Here is a 22,946-nt window from a genome sequence, read left to right as displayed (position 1 = left end):
AACATCATACCAAATGCTCTTTTGTAGTAATGTGGGTTGATGCAGGGTGGGTATTTTTTTAACTTTCTCCCATCTCGCTGAAGTCAATGGAAGGGAAATTATTTGTGCTGGGTCCAGAGCTGATGTAAAGTTTCACAGTCAAGAGGGATGTGGCCATGGTCTCAAGGAATATAGGATATCATGTAAATATTGTGCAGTGCTGCCCCAGTTCCACTCACAACTCTGCCCCCATTTTCGTATTTCTGCCATGTATCTTTGCCTTCGGAACAGCTCCAATGGCGGAATATCTTCTGCCAGCATAGCTGACTTCTTTTCTGCTAGTGGAGCAGGGCTTCCGTCAAATCCGATTAACCCATGAGACTGCGTAACTCCAGAACCAGATTGCTCTCCTACGCATGTTTAGATAGAAATAAGTCCTGTGTGTTTAGAAACAAGTCCTGTGTGTTTAGACAGGAAGACTTTCCCCCCATCTAAACATACATAGGATTGTGCCATTAGTGTAATTTAAAAATCGATTTTTAGGCTCTGTGTACTATTAAAAAAATGTCCAAGTTCAATGAGTATTCTCCCCCTTGTAAACTGACGTCTGAGAAGGGATGAATAAATCAATCACAAATACATTGTCTTTACATTATGCTGACCTATAGTGCCTTGAAAAACAATGGAAATTGTAATGGAATTGATACAATGGCAGTATGTGCTATAATTAGAGTTGGTCTGCTCCATTATTATTCAAGACTTGAGAGTTCAGCTGAATACGAAACGCAGTTGAAACCGTTGAGGTGGGTCTCATACAGACAGTTTGATCTGTACAGCTAAAAAGATAGTATATTAATACCTAAACTAGGACAATGTCCCAGGCTGACCCCTCTCTGACAAACATGAAGGATTTCTGATATGTTAGCACCACCTACTGGATATTAGGAAAAAGAAGGAAGATTTCTGATACAAAAATTGGGGGGAAATACATAAGAAAGGTCCTCCCCTATCTCCAGGGCTAGCCCAAGACATTTTGCTGCCTAAAGAAAAAGACAAGGTGCTCCCCCACCCACACCGCCATTCCACCAGTTCCATATACAGAAACTAACTGGAGTGGTAGTTAAATCTTACTTCTGCACTGTCAATGGGACAGCATCCTCCTCTGGACCTGACGACAGCGTGCTAGCTTAGGGATTGCAGGTCAAGACATGTGGCTCACACAGTTCTGTCTTCCAACATCTTGCTTTCACTCTCCACCCACCAGAATCTGCTGAGGTGGCCGTCTCACTCTGCCTAATAATAGGGCTGGCCCTGCATGCCTCAGAGTGAGGATAAGAGTTCAGTCCTCAGCTGAGTTAGAGGTATGGAAAATGGTGAAGAAGCATCACCTGGAGTAACAGCACCCAAACTTGCATTACTGAACATCTTTCATCCTTAACCCCTAAGAAAGGAAGAGGGGTCTTGTCCAGGTTTAAAAGTACTAAAGGAATGGTGAGACATGTTCTCTGAAATATTTCCGCTGTTTTCTTTAAAAATGTAAACAAACAAACTTAAAATTGCTTGTGCCGTCTAAGGTTAGCATTTCCTCAGTACAATCCCAAGGATTGCCTTGGCTTCTTTGTTTATTGTTCGGTTAATTTCCATTTATAAGACAAATGAGTTGTCCCAAGTCATAATTTTAATTTTATCTTGTCAAATAAAATGCCTACATTACTCAAATCTGTATCTTTCCTGAAGACTTCAAGGGCCAAACAAGAGGTTATGTTACCATTGTTTATTTTGCTTTATTCCTAAATTTGTGCTAAATTTGTTTGAATTTGCAGCATTGCTTATTCTGTTTAATTTGGGGCCAGGCTTTCCTAGCAGTTTTTCAAGCCAATAGTGAGCTTACACCAGCATAACAACTGCATAATATAGTCAGGAATCTCTGCACTCCAAGCAGCAAGATACCGTTAAACAAAATATTTTGTGTTTCTTTTAAAACATTAATGAAATGCATTTATTTTACCCAACTCTGACCACAGAGACAGAAATTCAGCATTCCCTCTCTTACTTTTTCTTCATGGTCTTAGATTTCTCCTTCTCCAGCTTCTTTTGGTAGACACATTGCTTCTTCAAACTAGCTGCATCAGGCTGCTCAACAATTCTGGGCTGGATAAAGCGAGGCTCAAATGTGTATGTTCTCCACTCTGAAGGGTTATGTGGATAAGTTTCACGAGGATTCTAGGAAGGGGGAAATGAATCACCAGGACTAGGACAGGAACAAAGCAAATCACTCTTGCTGTCAGTAATACATTGGTCTTCTTAGACGTAATACTATGGCAATGGGCCTCAGAATGCTTACACCAATCTTCCCCCAACTTGGTGCCCTCCGTATGTATTGGACTACAGCTCCCATAATTCCCCGGCAACTGTTCCCATAACTCTCAGCCACCATGCCAATGCTGACTGGGAATTATGAAAGTTAATTCCAACACATGAAAGAGTCCCGGAATGCTTACACCAAAGTACGAGCCTATGCTTAGGCATTTTATTTTCATTTTAGCCTATTTCTTTCTTTCTTTAAAATATTTCTTGGCTGCCTTTGGGTGACCCTATGGAAAGGAGGACAGGGCTGCTGTATCTTTAACAGTTGCACAGAAAAGGGAATTTCAGCAGGTGTCATTTGTTTGCATGCAGCACCTGGTAAAATTCCCTCTTCATCGCAACAGTGTAAGCTGCAGGAGCCCTGCCCTCTTACTAGTGTGACCAGATACAAAAGAGGGCAGGGCTCCTGCTGTTGGGTTATTGTGCCAGAACTTTTCTCCTTCTGGAACTCTGTTTGTGCTCAGAAACAAACACACATCACGCAGGTCTTACACAGCAGAGCTGGTTTATTTCCTTCAGGCTTCTATGCAGTCCAATTCAGATCAGTTCAGATCAGCACACTGAGGCATACACAGAGAGCAGTGATCGTAGAGCAGTGATCAGTAAGCAGTGATCAGTTCCATTTTACACAAGTGAGAAACTATATACAGATCTACACAATTCTTATCTACATTACATACAGCTGTGATGAGGCTAACTTAGAATCTTGGCAAGGTTCCCAGAACAGCCTCTATCTCAAGGTAATTGCCCACAGATATACTTTCTCTGTTTAACCCTGAGATAGCCATACACACACAATTTTAATGACTAAGCAAGTATTTCTTTTCATATACTTAACAGTCCTCCTCTTGCGCATGTTGTTTAAATTGTGTTACAATCTGAGACCTAGCTTTAAAGCATCTCTTTGTGTTTTACCATTGAACATTCCACCTGTCCTTTCTCATTTTGTTTTACTTTGAATACCCATTTACTGGTAATGGCTTTACGACCTTCAGGTAAAGGTACTAGTTCCCACGTTTCATTTTTTTCCATTGCTCTGATTTCCTCTGACATTGCTTCATGCCAGCCCTGAGCTTCTGTAGGTTCCATTTCCTGAATTTCCTCAAATGAAGTAGGTTCATAGGCTATTAGTAATGCTCTATGAGAAACCTGTTTGCTTTGGTATTCATCTGAATAACGAATTGGAGCTTTGCGTTCCCTTTCTGATCGTCTTGGCATAGTTACAGGCATAGTTTCCTCCTCCACAGTTTCTTCCCCCTCCCTCTCTTGCTGAGATTGTTCAGGAATTTCTTCTGTTTCTACAGCTTTCTGTTCTACAGGCAAACTTACATACTGTTTTGTTTCCTGCATTTGTTCATGAAAAACTACATCTCTGCTCACAATTACACTTTTGTGATATGGAGACCACAAACGATAGCCTTTTGTTTGTGTATCATATCCCAACAGTTTACATTCCAAACCTCTTTGAGCTAGCTTTCCTGGTCTGTTTTCTTTCTGAATATGAGCAAAACATTTACTTCCAAAAACCCTTATATGTGACACTCTAGGTTTTCTTTTGTAAAACATTTCATATGGAGTTTTTTCATGTACAGAGTGGTAAAGCCTGTTTAACAAATAATTTGAGGTGGACAAAGCTTCTGCCCAGAACAGATTAGACAATCCTGACTCTTTCAATAGAGCTCTTAACATGTTCTGCAAGGTTCTGTTTTTCCTTTCTGCAACTCCATTTTGAAATGGTGAATATGGAGCAGTAAGGTCATGTTGTATACCTTCATCACTGAGGAATTTTTTTTAATTGGTTGCTAAGAAATTCACCTCCCCGGTCCGTTCTTAGATTAGCTATAGGTTCTTTAAATCTATTTTTACTCCACTTAACAAAGGCTTTAAACTTTCCAAAAGTTTCACTCTTCTGTTTTAACACATACACAAATCCAAATCTACTGTAATCATCAACAATAGACAAGAAAAATCTGTTTCCTCCTTGACTTGTCTCAAAAGGACCTGCAAGATCTGCATGAATTAATTCAAAAATTCTTTTTGTTGTTCTCTCACTATGTTTTGGAATGTTTGACTTATGACACTTGGTTTCACTGCATACATTACATTCTACATAGTTAGAACATGGTTTGATTTTCACCCCTTCACACAATTCTGGAATCTTAGAAATTATTTCATAGTTAGCATGACCAAACCTTTTATGAGTTAAATGGATACACTCTTGGTGTGGTTTGCAATTGGCTATTGTTTTTGTTGTGACTTTGCTGGCTACAACTTCATTTTCTGTACAAGTATTAATCACATACAAAGATTCTTTCATTATTCCTTGCACACAAACCTTGTTTCCCTGTTTTATAGTACAATTTTCTTCAGTAAAACAAACCTCATACCCCATTTCTGTTAACTGAAACACACTTAGAAGGTTTGTTTCCAATTCTGGTACATATAAAACACTTTGTAGTTCAACTCCCAGACAATCAAAATATACATTACCTACACCACAAATCTGGATTTTTGTTCCATTTGCAAGGGTAACACACTTTTGCTCTGAAGTAGAAGTTTCCAAGGTTACAAATGAAAGTTTGTCTTTTGCCATACTTATTGAAGCCCCAGAGTCCAAAAACCAAGGATTCATTGTCTCTTTGACTCTTGCTAGAAGACACTTCTTTGTTGATTCAGCTTCATTCATGTTGTTTTCTTCTCTCCACTTTGCTGTCGACTGCTTTTTCTTCTTCTTGTTGCAATCCCGCCTTAAGTGTTCTGTGGAACCACAATTAAAGCATTTCCTTGCCTTTAATGCAGCCACCACGTCAGAAGATTTATGGCTTTGTTGAAATTCAGCCACAGGATGTTTAAGGCTCTGTTGTTTTGAAGCTTGTCTTCTTTCATAGGTTTCCAGTAGTTTTCCAGCTACATACTCGAGGGTTAAATTTTTCTCCTCTTGACTTTCCATCATGGTGACAACCGCGTCGTACGATGAATCAAGGCTTGACAAAATCACATAGACTTGGTGTATAGTTGTAAACTCCATCCCTCGTGCCCTGAGTTGATTGAAGATTTCTCTCATGCTTTTCAAATGGTTTGACATAGACTCCCCTGGTTTCAGCTTCATTCCATACAGCTTCCGGGTTAGAATTACTTTACTGCCCGCTGTTTCTCTTTGATATACAGCTTGTAGCGCATTCCAGCACTCTTTTGATGTATTCAAAAACTGAATGAAGGAAATTTGAGAGTCTTCCACAGCTAATGCAATAACTGCCATTGCTTTTGCATCGTCCTTAAACCATTTAGCATTCTGTGGATCTGCTCTATCTGGTGGATCCTCTGTGACTACATACCACAGTTCAGCCTGAATCAGATACATTTGCATTTTGTAAGACCATAATGCATAGTTAGAGTCATTCAGCTTTTCCAACAATTGATGCAAACCAGACATATTAGCTCCTGCCATTCCCTCTGCTTTAGGAATTGGTATCTCACCGTCCTCCTGCTCAGAGTCCTCCTCAGAGTCAGCCGACTGAGATTTTTCCTCACTTTGCAGCACTGGCTTTAGCTTGATGTCTTCCTTCATCAACAGTTTTCTGTTTTAGCAGACTCCTGGTTCTGATACTGCACCGTTCCCATCAAGTTCTGGTTCTTCTGCCTGGGTTAGGCTGGCGTAGGCTGGTCTAGGCTAGACTGGGCCCATAACCTTTGTTGGGTTATTGTGCCAGAACTTTTCTCCTTCTGGAACTCTGTTTGTGCTCAGAAACAAACACACATCACGCAGGTCTTACACAGCAGAGCTGGTTTATTTCCTTCAGGCTTCTATGCAGTCCAATTCAGATCAGTTCAGATCAGCACACTGAGGCATACACAGAGAGCAGTGATCGTAGAGCAGTGATCAGTAAGCAGTGATCAGTTCCATTTTACACAAGTGAGAAACTATATACAGATCTACACAATTCTTATCTACATTACATACAGCTGTGATGAGGCTAACTTAGAATCTTGGCAAGGTTCCCAGAACAGCCTCTATCTCAAGGTAATTGCCCACAGATATACTTTCTCTGTTTAACCCTGAGATAGCCATACACACACAATTTTAATGACTAAGCAAGTATTTCTTTTCATATACTTAACACCTGCAGCTTACACTGTTGCGATGAAGAGGGAATTTCACCAGATGCTGCATGCATACAAATGACACCTGCTGAAATTCCCACTTCTATACAACTGTTAAAGATACAGGAGCCCTGTCCTCCTTTCCATATGGTCACCCTAATTAAATATCCAGATTCCTCTCAGCGAACTCCAAATACTACCGCAAAGACCACTTACCTGGTGGAAGGAGTTCTTTGCTATCTTCAGCTGAACAGCTTTCCTGGCTGTTGAAGAAAAGAGAGAGAGAGGGAGAGAGGGAAGCAAAGGAAACCTCATCACCTTTCAAAGCAGTATGTTACTTCTTTGGTGATCAATGTCTTATCCGCTTTTGTGCAGTAAAGTTCATCGTTGGAACAAAGGCAGGTGCCATGTTTCAAATAGGAACAAAGCATTGCGTTTCCACGACTAAGGCTACAACCCTATGTTCACTTAGGCCAAACTAGATACTCATCTGTTTATGCTCGCCCGTTTGTCATCACAGAGAACTAAACTGCAGGATCATGAAGTTGCCTAAAGATCCTGTAAACAACCATGAATACGGAATCATGAGCACACAATAAATGCCTCGAGTGGACAAGCTCATCCTGCCCAATTCCAGTTTAAAGATCAAGAACCATCAGAAGTGTCGCCCATCAACACTCAGCACCTGAACAGCAGGCTGGACAGGCAGGCACACAGTTCAGCTGGTCACAGTCTTCCACAGGATGTACTGTATTTCTATTGATAATAATTTCTAAATTTGTATCTGTACATATAAATCAACAGATGCAGATTATATGCATATTGGTGTTCTGTTTTGTCCTATTTTTTTAAAGAAGCATTTCAACCTTTTTCCACATTTGTAAATGTACTATGTAAGTGACTATGAGCTTTTCTACACATGGCATTTATTGTCCTCTTGTCATTCACTACTCACAGTTGTTCATGGGTTCTTTAGACAATGACATGACCTATTTTTGCTTCTGTTTTTAACAGCACTTTCGACAAGTTTTTTAGAGCAGGGAAATGCGGTATTGTTTTTAAAAGCGAAAGAAAATGCTTTTTCCATGTGTAATTGTGCTATCCTGCTGTACCACAGTACCATCTAGCAAGAAAGTAAACGCTCTTTGTGCAGAGCTCACATCTCAATTCTGTGGCGAATCTGAAAGTGGATATAGCGAATAACAGTCTCGTGTAGAAAAGCTTGACACCCCTTCAAATATTATTATTATTTATTATTATTTATTTATTTATATAGCGCCATCAATGTACATGGTGCTGTACAGAGTAAAACAATAAAATAGCAAGACCCTGCCGCATAGGCTTACATTCTAATAAAATCATAATAAAACAATAAGGAGGGGAAGAGAATGCACCAAACAGGCAGTATAAAAGATAAAACAGACAGTATAATAGATAACATCTTCAGATAGAGGGCAGTCCTCTGGCAGCCCTTCAAATAGAGGACTGTCCTCTGTAAAAGAGGATACCTGGCCAGAGATGTTAACTTTTAAACTGAGTGCAGAGAGGATGGTATGGAGAATGTGAATAGGGAGATATTTTTCTCCCTCTCTCAAAATACTAGAACCCGGGATCATCCCATGAAGCTGATTGGTGGGAGATTCAGGACAGATAAAAGGAAGGACTTCTTCACATAGAATCATAGAATCATAGAATAGCAGAGCTGGAAGGGGCCTACAAGGCCATCGAGTCCAACCCCTTGCTCAATGCAGGAATCCACCCTAAAGCATCCCCGACAGATGTTTATCCAGCTGCCTCTTGAAGGCCTCTAGTGTGGGAGAGCCCACAACCTCCCTAGGTAACTGATTCCATTGTCGCACTGCTCTAACAGTCAGGAAGTTTTTCCTGATGTCCAGCTGGAATCTGGCTTCCTTTAACTTGAGTCCATTATTCCGTGTCTTGCACTCTGGGAGGATCGAGAAGAGATCCTGGCCCTCCTCTGTGTGACAACCTTTTAAGTATTTGAAGAGTGCTATCATGTCTCCCCTCAATCTTCTCTTCTCCAGGCTAAACATGCCCAGTTCTTTCAGTCTCTCTTCATAGGGCTTTGTTTCCAGACCCCTGATCATCCTCATTGCCCTCCTCTGAACACACTCCAGCTTGTCTGCATCCTTCTTGAATTGTGGAGCCCAGAACTGGACGCAATACTCTAGATGAGGCCTAACCAGGGCTGAATAGAGAGGAACCAGTACCTCACGTGATTTGGAAGCTATACTTCTATTAATGCAGCCCAAAATAGCATTTGCCTTTCTTGCAGCCATATCGCACTGTTGGTTCATAGTTAAATTATGGAAGTCACTACCACAAGATGTAGTGATGGGCACCAATTTGGATGGCTTTAAAAGGGATTGGATAAATTCCTGGAGGACTCTCGGTGGCTACTAGCCCTGATGGTTGTGTGCTATCTCTAGTATTCGAGGCAGTAAGACTGTGTGCAACAGTTGCTGGGGAACATGGGTGGAAGGGTGCTGTTGCACCACGTCCTGCTTTGTTGGTCCCTGGTCAACGGCTGGCTGGCCACTGTGTGAATAGAGTGCTTGACTAGATGGACCCTTGGTCTGATCCAGCATGGGACTTCTTATGTTTTTATGAGTGAAACTCAAGGAGCTGAGCTGGAGGAAAAACAACTTAAAGTAGTGGACGTAAGGCAGGGGTGGGTGGGTTTCTCTCCCATGCTCACAACAATCCTGTGAAGTGGGTTAGGTTGAGAGTCAACGACTGGTCCAAGGTCATCCAGTGAGCTTCATGGCTGTGAGTGGATTTAAACTTTGGTCTCCCCAGTCCTAATCCTACCACTGTACTACACTGTCTCTCCAAACTGGTGAGCATATGTTTAAGAAGCATGCATATATCTGGTTTGGTCCTTACTTGGCAGTAAGTCCCTTTGGATTCACTTCTGAGCAAATGTCAGGCTACAAATGCTCCATCTATTCAGTAGCTTTCTCCAGTTTGGAGAATTGTGGTCTGAGCTCTATCCAACAAGTTTTTCCTTTCCTGCTTTTCTGCTACATAACATACAGTGCTGTAGCAGAATGTCACAATTACATAAGGAAAATACATTTTCTTTTGTTTTCAAAACCTGTTGGTTCCCTGTGAATATAGTTCACAGAGAAAAATCAAATCTAACAAAAGATTGAACTTAACTAAAAGTGTACAGAGTCTTTTAAATGTTATTTTGTTAAATTTAACAACTGGAGACTTCCTTTCTGAGCAATAACTAAACTTTGACTGAGTTACTTTTAACTGTAGGTGTCGCTTAATCCCTTCATAATTTTTTACAGGCCATATAGTACTGGCATATCATTGTACTTTGGTCTGCCCCTGTGTCTATTAAGGTGTACAGAGACTTTTAATATGTACATTTCATTTTTCTCCAATTATGTTTGTTTAATTATGCTGATATTTTTTATATAAAAATTAAACTTGATAGTATATTTTTATAGAAGATAGCCTTCTTTTTTTAAAAAAAAAAAGCTTTACGGGCATAAATAAACTCCCAACTTTGAATTGGAGTGAAAAATCGGTGTTATTCCTGAAATCTTTGTGTCAAGAGCTTTATACTGAAGTGTATTTCATGAGAATCAGTCAATGGGAAAGCAGTAAAAAAAGGGATGATAAACTAACTCCTGTCTTTGAATTAAATGTATAAGATAATAAGCTATTTTTCCCACTCTAAAACCCCCAGGAAAGTGTTCTTTAAAAAGCAGAAGCAAAACTGGAGGGTCACAATATCACCTAAAGAACCTGGAAACAACTTTGAGTAGGGAATGATGAGCACACAATAAATGAATTGTGTAGAAAAGCTCTTAGTGTAGAACAAACAGTGCTTGGCAGAGTATATAGTCCATAGCTTTAAAAGAAAAAGAAAAAAAGGGGGGGAGAGCACAACGAGCAACAGTAAGCCTTTTGGAGTGGCACTGCAGTGACTAACAGATTGATCGTAGCATCATGTGTCACATTTTTGAGGTCCTTGTTTTTCCTGCTACAGAATAGCACAGCTGTTCCTCTAGAGTGCGCACTTTAGTAATGCAAGTAACCTGAAGGCAGAGCCAGGTAAAAAGATGATTAGTGGTACCTGAAAGAAAAACAGGAGGGACTTTTATTATTATTATTTGCGATGAATGTAATATCTGCAGTTATGAAACACTATGTGAGTATTTCCACCACCATCCTGTGGATATACATATGCATGAAGGGGTCTATAATTAATTATCACTGGACAATCCCAGCAGCAGTTTACATAAAACTAAAAGATATAATCATTTTGATGTTATTCCCTGAGATTCTAACTCACCTTTGTCCTCTGGTTTCTCAATCATGGGCCCCCATGATAACTTTTTAGGCATTTTGGCACCACACGTCATCTCCGGGAGCATCTTTGACCCACCCATTTTGAGTCCTTCCACTGCAGGTCTTGGCTTTGATTCAGGGTGTCACTTCAGCAGCTGATGGACAAAAGATGTTTCAGCAAACGTCAGGTGCTTCTTACTTTTTCCTTCACTGGAAGTGAGGAGTGATGTCATAAACCACTACTATGATTAAGGGCTCATTGTACTTATACCAAAAGTGGGGGCAATTCAACTCCGGGTATTTCTGGATGGTCCTGATTATCTGAATTTGTTTCAAAGTGGTTTATTCCTGCTAAGGGACTGAGATGGCCTTGGTCAACCTGGTGGAGCTGGACCAGAGTGCATCCTTGCTGTTTTTGTTAGACCTCTCAGAAGCTTTTGATATCATCACCCATGGGATTTGACCTTTTTTCTCTTTAGAGCCCTGCCCTCCTGAAATAGTATTCTTTGATTCTCTTCATAGCGCATTCTTATGATACATGAAAGCAATGGATACAGACAATCAGACAGGGCTTCTTTAGATTAAAGGGAAATCTCATTTGCTTACTGGCACTTTGCTTCCTGCTTCTCTTGCACAATTATAATGAGCTGAATTACACGGGAGGAAAGGAGTGATCACATAGTCTATATAACTGAAAACTTCCCCTGCTCATAGTATTGAGTGGGACAGTGCCTCTAGTGGGTGGTTTGTAGCGCAACTTTGGCTGCACACAGTGGGAAATCCTGAGATATTTCAGAAGAATCAGGATAACCAGATTGTGTTTTTTTTTAAATGGAATAACCAGGGGGAGGAGTAGGAGATGTGCAGGAGGTTCGTGACAGACAGGTCTTCTTATAATTAAAGGAAAATCATCAAAATGACCCACAAACTTCTGTGAGTGGCCATTCACAAGCGTACTATAAATCATTTGTTTAGAGAAGCCCACAGACAGACAGATAGATAGATATTTTAAAATGTTCTCCTGTGCACTGAGCTCTAGCCACAAGAGGCTGTTTTACTTTCAGGTAAACATGAGGCGGAATCTGTTCCGATTTATTCAAACAAGCCCTGAAAACAAAACTGTATCTTGAATCTATATATACTCCTGTTTTGTTGTTTACAGACCGTTAAACTGTGCAAAGGGAACAATGCCAGAGGCTTTGTTGCTTTATGTAATCTTGATTATAACAGCATAGAAATCTGGTGTAAACAACCCTGAAAACCTAGAGATGTTTATATTTTAAGCCTCCTGAGAACGTTCTTGTTTAAGGTCTAGCCCACACAAAACGTGGACTTGAGTTTAAATACCTTGAAGTGCAGAACTTAAAGAGGGCTTTTAAACAACAACACCCCTCCCCAGTGTATCCATACATATATGTTCATATTTGGTACCCATGAATATGGTAAAGCCCTTGTGTCTGTTGTTTTGTCATCATCCAGTGGGACAGAGATGACAGGTTTCAGCATGCCGTTGTGCAGCTACCTGAATCTCACAGCATGATCAGCCACAACTGAAGCTGGAAATGATCTGCAAGTGATGACAGTGGGGTGGGTCATTCTGAGAACCCACCCATAACCTAGGCTTAAAGTTGGGGAGAGAGCTGAAAGGAGGGAGATGTTCAACCCCTGGACCAGGAGAGACTATTGGTGGGGGATCTCCATCCTGACCTACCAGAGAGTATGTGAGAGACACATCCTAGATCAGTGGGCTGATGTGACTCCATCTTGGTGAGTCATCTGAGAAAAGTTGATAGCCGTTCCTTGCCCATGTTGAGGTGCCTACAAGTATCTGGCTGCTTCTATTGTAGGGTGCTTAAGAAACTGCAGGTCAGAATAGGGCTGTGCTTTCTCTGGCATTGAGCTCCGGACCCATCCATCCATAAGAATGGACTAAAAAAATGAAAGCGGCAGGGGAATATGCACTGTTACAAAATAAGAGCTGCTGGAAGGCTTTTTAAAACAAAGGTTGAGGCAAACAATGTACTCACAGCTACTTGTAACTAGTGAATCATCATTTCATAAAGCACTTAAGAGGGAGATGGTAGTTTTTAAGAGAGTTGATATTGATATAATATATATACTATCTTCAGCTCTCCAAGTGGGGTGGGTGGGTGTTGGAGTCTGTCTGACTTCAGCCTCACTACTGACACTCTTGGTACAAAGTACCTAAGTACCCCCCCCACACACACACACACCTACCTACCTACCTCATGTGGATCTAATGCAGGGCCAGGTTGCTAGATCAGCAATTGAAAAAAGAACTGGGATAATGCTCAGATGTCTGTTTCAGTAAGGAATGAGTTGCTTCCAAAAAAGAAAAAAGTTGATTCTAACAGACAAATGATTTTGGCCAGCCACCGTCAACTTGGAGTCCTCCAGATGTGTTGGACTACAAGCCCCATCAGCATGTGGTCATGCTGGCTTAGAATGATGGAGCTTGTAATCCAACACTTCTAGCAGGAACCAGGTCAGGGATGGCTGATGTAGGCCTAGTTCAAGGAACTGTAGGGAAGAATTCAGGCTTTAATTTCAGGAATAATAAGAATAATAAGAATTTGTATCATGCTTTAGAATGTGCAAAGCACATCACATGTATTATCTTGCGACAAGCTTATAAAGTAGGCCTACATTGTTATTCCCACATTGCAGATGGGAAGCTGAGACACTGTGGATTGCCTAGAGTTCAGAGGAGAGGTTTGAACTAGAGACATTCCTATTCATATCCGAGGCTGCAATCCTATTTATACTTCCTTGGGAGTGAATTCCGTTCAATGAAATGCAACCTATTTAGGCCACGGGCACAACTGGGAATTTGAGTATAACTGTCCTGGGCATCACCCAAAATGGCTGCCATAGAAAACCTAACAAAGGACAAGGCACCTGCTCAAAAGACTGAATATAAGGCAGAGGTGGGGCTCTGAGCCCCAACACACTAAACAACTCCTTGAAACCCACAGTTCTCAATACCAACAGGAACCTATTTCAGAGCAATCCCAGCTGCCGATAAGAAAATGTGTTAATTCAAAAGAATAAGTGGGAAGAGAAGGGCACCTTGGTGGGTGCTGAGAAAGGTGTCTGGAGGCACATCCATGGCGCCATGTTGCCTACCCCTGATTTAATGGATCTTCTCAAAAAATATGTATAGCTGAAGAAGGCAACCTGATGTCCTCCAAATGTTTTTGACAACATCTCCCATAATCTCTGACCAATGGCCATACATCTGGGGTGCTAAGAGTTGTAGTCCCTTGATGTATATAGGATTGTAGTTCCCTGCTATATAGGATTGCACTGCTAGCCACTATGCTACACCAGCTCTCTCCACTCTGGTTTAGTTTATTTGGAGCTCGTTGCCTCTCTCACTATCGTTGCCTCTCTCATTCCTGCTCACTCTTTGTACACCAAGCTGTGATTTGAAAATCTTGGTCAAGGAAAAGAATCTTGGCAAGCAGAACCAAAATAACAGCAAGCCCCGGATATCAGCCTGAATTACCATAAAAACACTGAAACCAGCAGAGCGTTTCAAATCTGTCGGTCAGATCTGAGCATTCGTTTCCTTTGAGATCTCCTTGGAAGACTCCACATCGTGCCCTCTGAAAACCTCAGTGAACTGTGACTGACATTGAATCATTTACTTAATTCATAATTCACAGTCCATTAATTCATAATGTGTAATTCATTAATTTTTGACTTCTCAATTTATAATGTGTCATTTGTAAGTAGCTTCACGACGTGCATATTTATGGAACTCTCCCAATATCCACTGTTTGGTTTCACGAGAACCGTTCCAAGATAAGGTGCTTATTGTCCAGTCCACAAAATAGCTCAATAGCAGCCCACCCACCCCGGCCCCGACATTGTGATCCTGGCTGTGTCAGGCCTGCAACATTGGGAAAGTCTGTCCAAGAGTCTATGGCTTAGTAAACCTTTGCTGCCCTCAGGCCATGGAAATCAAGAAGGAATCCAGCTCAGACTGTGTGACATACACATACTAGATCCTTTGGGACTCATCCTCAGGAGGGGCAAGGAGGCAAGAGAGGTTTCCAGCTATGTAACTGTCCTTCCCCAAAGAGACGGGATCAAGGAGAGGACAAGCATGGAAGAATTCTGCCTCAACAAGGATTAATCTCAAAAGGCTAGGGATAAATGTAGTAAGATTGCCTACAGCAAAAGAGGAAGTGCCCAGAATGTTAGAGATCAAAAGAGCTATGGGGAACCCATAGCCCAGCCTTCCCCACCTTGCCATGCTGCCTGGGGATGATGGGACTAATAGTCCAACACATCTAAAGGACACCAGATTGAGGAAGGCCTCTACAGCCTATGATCAGTTAGGATCTATGCACCCCTCCTTTCCTGTCATGACTTGACTCAATTGCTTCATCTGGTTTTCTGTCTCTCTCTCTCTCTCTCTGTCTCTCTCTCTCTCTGTGTGTGTGTGTGTGTGTGTGTGTGTTTGTTTTTCTCCTTCCCTTCCCTGCGCTTTTATACCATTTAGCCTGATAAAGAATTCTGGAGAACTGAAAAGTTTGCACGCTCTTTTGTGGCATGCTTAGTTGGTCCTAACCGACTGTCCAGTAGAGCTATTGCCCAACAGTGGATTTTGGCATTAGTTAAGTGTCGTTTGATATATAATTCGGCTCCAACAGAAGCGCTTCTGTCAGAGGCATTTTCATTTGAAGGGCCATAGACTGACAAGATTCTTTCACACAGATATGCCCACATTCTTCTGGGTTCATTTTATTTGGTTTCTACACTTGCAAAATGGGCTCTTAGAGCAGTGATGAGAATAAGGGTGCAATTCTGTGTCTGTTTAGATAAAAAAGGTCTATCTAAACTCCCAGCATTCTCTAGCCAACCATACTGGCTGGCAAATGTTGGGAATTGTAGGACTTTTTTGCTGTCTATACATGCATAAGTTATTTTAATGGTATGGTTGCCTCTTCTAGTGGTTTTTTCCTTAGTACTCAGGCTTGTGGTGTGTGTGTGTTTTTAAAAAATTCCAATACATACATTAGGAAGCCAAAACCCATTCCAGTTTTGGATCCATGTTTTGGGATGTGTGAGTGGGGAGGGTGGGTTTGGAAATACAGTGCTACAGCCATGCTCATATCAAATGATATATGTCTGTGCATGAATTGACCCCTAACTTATCACACTTTGATCTCCCCTTTCTTCCAAGGACCTTAGAGCATATGGGGCCATCGCACTTTAGCATCTCATTAGAATCCTATGAAGTAGGTTAACCTGAAAGAAACAGTCTTTTCCAAGATCATTCAGTAGATCCAACTAAACCTGGCCCTGTTCATGGAACTGAAAACCATTACTTCTCTGTCACCAAAACACTGAATTGCTACAAAATTGCCTTAACACAAATCCCAACATTATTCCTATTTACCAGGGAACATGCCTGTTTTCTGATACTCGTCTCTAATAAATCGTTGTCCAAAAACCACCCTCTTGGCCTAATAAAATCCCAAACATCTGGAAGAGTCCAGGTGTGGGAAGGTTGATGTAGCACAATAGGTTCCTAATGCGATTAAAAATTCCATGGTTCCTGTGTATCTTAAAGAAAAGTGGTGGGGATGCATCACTAACACTGCTAAGACCCCCTTAGCAAAGTATAATGGATGGGTGGGAAGAGGGTGCTTAAGTATTTCTCTCCCCCCCACCCCGAGTTATACAAGAGCTCTTTAGGGTGCAATCCTATGCATGTTTTAGACAGAAAATAATTCTGACAACTCCCAGAATCCCCCAGCCAGCCAGCCGAAAAGTCCTACAACTCCCAGAATTCCCCAGCCAGCCAGAAAAAAAGTCCTATAACTCCCAGAATTCCCCAGCTACCTAAGCATGCAAAGGATTGCGCCCTGGAAAGCTTCAGGGCTGTCGCTTTACTCAGCTGGACTGAGCTCTTGTCCGCCTATCCGGTTTGCCCCATCTACGGAGAAGGGCTTTGTCCCTTCCTTCCCCCACGCCCCAACACACACACAGAGCACGTGCGGGTGCTCGGGCTCTGCCGCGCCGTGCGTGCGTGCTCGCGCCCGCGGTCTGCAGGGTTCTCAACTCTGCCGCCCTCTTTCTTCCCCTCTTCCTCTCCTCCTCCTCCTCTCCTCCTTCCCCCCCTCCCCGGCCGCTTGGAATGAAGATGGTGGCGAGTGTCCGGGTGCAGAAGCTGGTCCGCCGGTATAAGCTGGCGATCGCCACGGCGCTGGCCATCCTGCTCATCCAGGGCCTGGTGGTGTGGAGCTTCAGCAGCCTGGAAGAGGACGACCAGGGAGAGGTACGGGCAGGGCAGAAGTGGCTGCCTGCGGCGATCGGACCGCGCAGCAGGGCAAGGAAGAGGAGGCATTGCGGGGGGAGAGAGAAAGCAGGCAGCGGGGGAAGTGGGGCGCCATGGGGCTGGCGGGGCGGGGGTGAGCGATGCCAAGAGCCGTCCTGGTGGGGCTTCGGGTTCTGCTCATGGGCTGGATCGGGTCAGTCTGGGCTGGATGGTGTGTGTGTGTATGATTTAAGGGTGATGGTGCTCTCCCGAGCGTAAGGATGCCTGGCTGCTACGGAAGGCGTGTGTGTGTGTGTGTGTGTGTGTGTGTGTGTGTGAGAGAGAGAGAGAGAGAGAGAGAGAGAGAGAGATGGTGCATTAGGGTCAGGCATTATAGTCCACTAGGAACAGTGGGGGGACTTGCAGATGAGGTGGGGTACCTTGCCCCCAGTATTGGCGCTGGTTGTGCATTGGGAATTGCGGGAATCCAATTGCGGTGATGATGTAGCAAGGTCGGGACGGTTGAGTGGTAAGTAACGCTGTGTGCTCGTGATAGTTTTAGGAGTGGGTAACTTGTGTGTGTGTGTGTGTGTGTTTATGTGTGGTGTGAGATCTGATGGCACGGCAAGGCCTGGGTATTGGCTGTTTTTTAATTAAAAAAGAAAGGGCTTTGGATGGTGAATCCTTAAGGATTCGGTTCACCTGGCCCTATGTGTACCCTCCAGTAAATGCCGATAAATCCGGTGGAGCTGACTCTCATGGATCTGGAGGCAATGCTATGAAGTTACAGGAGCTTGGAGTTGATATTGGGAATGAGTGCGCCTGTACGAGTGTTTGCTATGGAGACACTGCTGAGATGCCTTCGGTCTTGGTCTTGCTTGTGGGAGAACATGCTATTTGTATCCCCATTAAGAGATCACGGTGTAGCAATTTGGACTTGACAGCCGGGCATACTACCGATTGAGCAGATACCAGGGTTTGAACCTGGAAACTTCTTTGTGGTAGTAGTGGGCGGGGAGTGGGGTGGAGACACATGCTGTATCCACAAGCCCCTTCACTATGTTTGGGAGGTTTAGCATGGTACAGTGTGATGTGAGATGGTGTCAGACCAAGAGCAATATAGGCCATGACATGTTAATTCAGCCTTCTTCCCTAACCTGGCATGGTCCACATTTGTGGGGCTACTATTCCCATCACCCCAACCAGCAAACGGGCATGCTGGCTGGGGATGATGAGAGTTGTAGTCCAACACATCTGGAACCAGTTGGGGAAGGCTGTCTTAAACAGTGAACTAGGTAGACAGCTGTGTATGCTAGGCAGGAGGAATGTCTGGGGAAATTTCCCTTTTGCTCTAATTTAGAGCTGGGTTATATTTAGAGCAGGGGTCCCATAAGAAGAGCCACCATGCTGAGTCAGGCCAAGCAAGATAAAACACTTTGAAAACGTTTTGAAAACTGTATATGGAGTGTGCCCTGGGCCCCAACAGTTGTCAAAACTGTTATAAACCGTTTTAAAGTTGTCGTGTAGATCCTACCCAAGAATCCATCTGGTCCAGCATTCTACTCACACAGGAAACCCACATGCAGCTGCCTTCAACCTGGTGCCTTCCAGATGTTTTGGACTTCAACTTCCATCTGCCCCAGCCAACATGAGCAATGGTCAGGAATGCTGGAACTGTAGTCCAAAAATCTGGCAGGCACCAAGGTGAGGGAGGAGTGATTCAGAGAATGCTCTTTATTGCTCCATGGGGCAGATGCTGCCATCTAGTGAGCTGTCTGTTTGTAGAGACTCAGTATGGGGACCTGATCATGTTCATTAAAACATGTTAAAAGCTATTTTAAACTTTCAATTTGGATGTTTGGGGGGGCTTAATAAAAATCACTGAATCCCATGGGATGAGCTGCTGCATGCAACCAGCTCAGCACATGATAACAAACACTGCATGTGTTATTTAGAGCAGTGTCTGCATAATAGCTGCATCATCCTGACCCTTAGAGTGGAGATGAACAACATAGGCCTTAGCTGGACCTAAGGTTTATCCTGGGATCGTCCTGGGGTCATCCCTGTTCATGTAAATGACACACAGGATATCCCGGGAGCAGGAAGGGACGACCCTGGGACGATCCCAGGATAAACCTTCGGTCTAGCTAAGGCCTTAGTTGATACCAGTTACACCTTGAAAATGTGTAATGTGCAGGAGGAGCAAAGTTAAGTTCTCTTTTGTATATACAAATTTGGATGAATGAGGATGCCAGGTCGTAGCTGATACATGTGCTGTGATCTTTCTGTGATGCTATTTGTGCAGTTGAAGGGCCAATTCACATGGCCATTCCCACCCACACCCACCTCTCGCATGCTTTCAGACTTGAATTGGTTTGGGGTCTTTCACCCTCAGTCACCTCAGGTTACATACATACAGGTCTTCAGACTTCCAACACAGGTTGACTTGTGATTTGAACACACACTGAGCCGTTTGCAGCGTGGGTCCCAGCGTGGGACCAAATCATTTAGAAGCAGCAATTCTGAATGTTTTAGAAATGAACATTTTGTTACCTACGAGAGAACTGAAATATCACTAGGCTACATGCTTCTGCTATTCCCGTGCTGTCTTGACCCTGAGCAAACAATACAAATCATATATGTGTATAAGCTGGAATAATTCTTATTGACTTAAAATAAAAGGAGAACATAATGCATCTTTGTTTAATGCTTGTAAAAGCATTTTGAGCATCCAATGTATGAATTATTTTGTGCTGTGGTTAAGTTAGTCAACTTCTACATTATCCTTTGCTAATTTGCACTAGTTTTGGAAGTTGCATGTTTTCCTGATGTTCCTGATCATCTTTCAGGAGGCTTTTCAAAACCACACTCAACTCCCAGAGTCTGCTGACATTCCAGATATAAATCAGGCGGTCTGTCTTAAGTTAGATTTGCTGCTTTTATGTAAGGAAAGGCGTTCTTTGACCCACAAATAGTCTGTCTGGTTTCGATGGACTAGATTTCTCCAGTGTCAACCACAAGAATCACTAATGTGGATCTGACATAGTCTATGTAGGAGGCTAATTATGAAGAGAACTGTTTTTACTCCCTGGTTTGGAAAATCAGATGTTCTGGGCGTCTTAAGAATGTGTTCTTTCAAAACAAAAGGGAAAAATCTTCTGCAACTTACCACCCTTGTCCATAAATAGATTGTAGTTGGCTGGCCATTTGGTTCCTGATTCTGTGAACAAGAATGTGTGTGTGTGTGTGTGAGAGAGAGAGAGAGAGAGAGAGAGAGAGAGAATGATCAGGAAGATTGTGAGAGAATATCGTCCCATTAAGTTCAGAGAAGGTTAGGTTTGACAGCTTTTCATGTATGCCCCCTTTTGCTTCCTGACTAATCAGAGCTGGACAAGCCATAATAGTAAGGCATAAATAAACAATGGGACTCTTCTGCAAGAATCTCTGCTACTTGGATTTCCACCTTGTTCTTCACATGTAATAGGTTTTCAAGAAAACTGTTGTTTGCTAAAGTTAGAGACGAAATGTCGGATAAGGTAGACTAGTACTTTAAGGTCATGAGAAAGTTATGTTGGGGAGCAATGTGGATAAATCCAACTTTTGCTTCATGCTTTTGACCTAATTGGATGGTTTTGGACCAATTTACATGTTCAAAAGAACACGTTTGAAAAGAATTGCATGGTAGAGCTCTCCTGGGACTGCCACTTCAGAAGGGTAGGTTGGGTCCTTTCTTCATGACGTGTTACACTTTGAAGGGCAGGGAATTCTTGATGTAGGGAGCATCCAGTCTCATGAGCCCTCACCTACGTTTTGCTGGTGTGGGGGAGGCTGTGCCACTTGATTAATCTGAATGTGTAAAGAACACCTGTAATTTAAGTTCTGGAAAGAATCCAACTACAGAGGATATATCCAGGGGATGGAAGAAGAGGATGAGTGGGTGGGTGATGGGGTGGGGGGAGTAGGGAGGAATGGTTCACTTGTTTCTGCCATCTGGATTATTGTGCAAAACCGTTCATTGCCTGCAGGCACCAAGGATGCTCCTACTTCCAGCTTCGGCCACACTCATCTGGTTGGCATCCATTCATCTGCAGAGGGCTTTATGCTTGGTGTAGATGGGGGTTTCTTAATATGTTGACAAGGCTTAGTTGAACTAAATGACCTGCAGGTTTCTCCCATCCAGTTTTCCCCCCCTCATCCTAATGCAATTGTGGAAACATACTTTTCACAGGTCAGAGGGCCGTGTGACACAAATCACTTTCAAGTTGGTATTCAGTCTCTGTTCACATTTTATGACAATCTGAGCCATCTTTGAGAAATGTTTGCTAACTGCAGTGAGCTAGGTTCAGGGTGGAGCTCCCAAAAGTTAATATTCCCATGGAGATCCAGACTGCCAAGTGAAAGCTGTTACAGATTGAATCTAGCTCATCCTAGGGCTATGTTTCATAGTACATAAAATTATAAAAGTGTTAATTGATTGATTTATGTTAATGCCAGACAGCCATAAATTTGCCTCTGATCTTCTGGGATGATTTTAACACATTTTGGTTGGATGGTTCCTTGAATCTTTCACTACATTTGTAAGAGAGATTTTTCAAATAATAAAATGCCAATGCTTATTTGCTTCTGCAACATAAAATCAACTGCCTTAATGTTTAATTTTAGTCTATCACAACCAAGATATTTGAATAACCTAAACACCTTCTATCAAATTAATTACTATGGGACAGTTGGATGGTGGGCAGGTAACTGGCAGTGAAATCCTAGCTATGTCTGCTTAGAAATAAGTCCCATTGAATTGAATGGGGCTGCCCCTAGGCAAGTGGAATACAGAATGAATTAACTCTGGAAAACACGGCACATGGACTTGAATGATAATCCACAGGAGTTTTATTCCAGAAAGGTGCCACTGACTTTATTCTGGATATTCTGAAGATGTAATCTTTGTGTGTTCTGATATTAAGTGAAACAGAATCAGCTCTTCTTCCCCGCTGCATGACTTTTGATCTGGAGTTCTTTTCATGATGTGTAAAAGCACCATTGGGTCATTGGAGTCTGTAGCCATATGTGTCTCCCCAGAAGAGATGGCTCACCCACTGGACTAGCTTCTCCTTAAAGCAGCTCTTTTTGACTTTAGTTCTGTTTCCAGAAAGCTTTGCCTCAATATCTTCTTCTTCCATTTTGTCTTCCTTCCTAAATTCTTGAGGTTCTCTTTTTCTGAAAAAGTGTCTTACAAGATAAGAGGTTGCTCCTAAGTATAATATGTGTGTGTGTGTGTGTGTGTGTGTGTGTGTGTGTAAGGGGGGGGGAGAGAAGAGCTAAAGAATCGATTCAAAAACTGAGTAAGAACACTGGTCCCTATTGTAGGCTGTACTGTTCACTTACAGAGATGTAGCTGGGACAAGAAAAGGAGACTGACCCTTTTAAAGCAGCCCTTTATGATGTTTAAAAAAAAGAGTCCAGTACTTCAGCATGGTGCGCTGAAATGAAAAGGGAGCAGCTTCCATGAATGGTAAAGGATGGCTTTTTCTTTTCTTTCATCCTAACGCTTCACCACAATAGAAATGGCCTTGTCAAAAAATATAGGAGAAATACTGGCAGATGTAGATATGCAGATGCAGAAATACAGGTAGATGCAGATATTTACTGCCAGGATTCCATATTGTACCTGCATACATTCTTTGTACTTTCTTTGGGCAGGAATAGGGCCTTGCAGGGGGTGGGGTGGGTGGGTAATAAACATTATAAAAACAATAACCCTCAAGTGACCAAGGCTGCAATCTTATGCACACAACGTTCCATCTTTGAAATAAGTGGAACATCGGGTTTCCCAAAAAGCAAAACTGCATCAGGTCAAGCTCTGCTCTTAAGCATATTTGCT

At 42.5% G+C, this 22,946-nt stretch overlaps 2 protein-coding genes across 3 annotated transcripts in view; one reads left to right on the top strand and one right to left on the bottom strand.

Moving 5' to 3' along the window:
- HEATR9 (HEAT repeat containing 9) overlaps positions 1-10,877 on the bottom strand; it is a 31,869-nt gene extending 20,992 nt beyond the window's left edge. The window contains exons 1-3 of the mRNA XM_063121495.1: positions 10,781-10,877; positions 6,664-6,710; positions 2,033-2,202 (exon numbers count right to left, since the gene is read on the bottom strand). Coding sequence (XP_062977565.1) covers positions 2,033-2,202; positions 6,664-6,710; positions 10,781-10,877 — 314 coding nt within the window. The remainder of the gene's footprint in view (positions 1-2,032; positions 2,203-6,663; positions 6,711-10,780) is intronic.
- A 6,062-nt stretch (positions 10,878-16,939) lies between these two features.
- The window catches only part of XYLT2 (xylosyltransferase 2), a 39,411-nt gene continuing 33,404 nt past the window's right edge, over positions 16,940-22,946 (top strand). For both annotated transcript variants that reach the window (XM_063120242.1, XM_063120241.1), the window contains exon 1: positions 16,940-17,089. In XM_063120242.1, the coding sequence (XP_062976312.1) occupies positions 16,949-17,089 (141 nt within the window). In that variant the 5' untranslated portion in view covers positions 16,940-16,948. The remainder of the gene's footprint in view (positions 17,090-22,946) is intronic.

Source organism: Elgaria multicarinata, chromosome 3 (assembly GCF_023053635.1).
Source record: "Elgaria multicarinata webbii isolate HBS135686 ecotype San Diego chromosome 3, rElgMul1.1.pri, whole genome shotgun sequence".
Taxonomy (NCBI): Eukaryota; Metazoa; Chordata; class Lepidosauria; order Squamata; family Anguidae; genus Elgaria; species Elgaria multicarinata.
The sequence above is the reverse complement of the archived record's forward strand: the minus strand, read 5'-3'. Positions and strand labels throughout refer to the sequence as shown.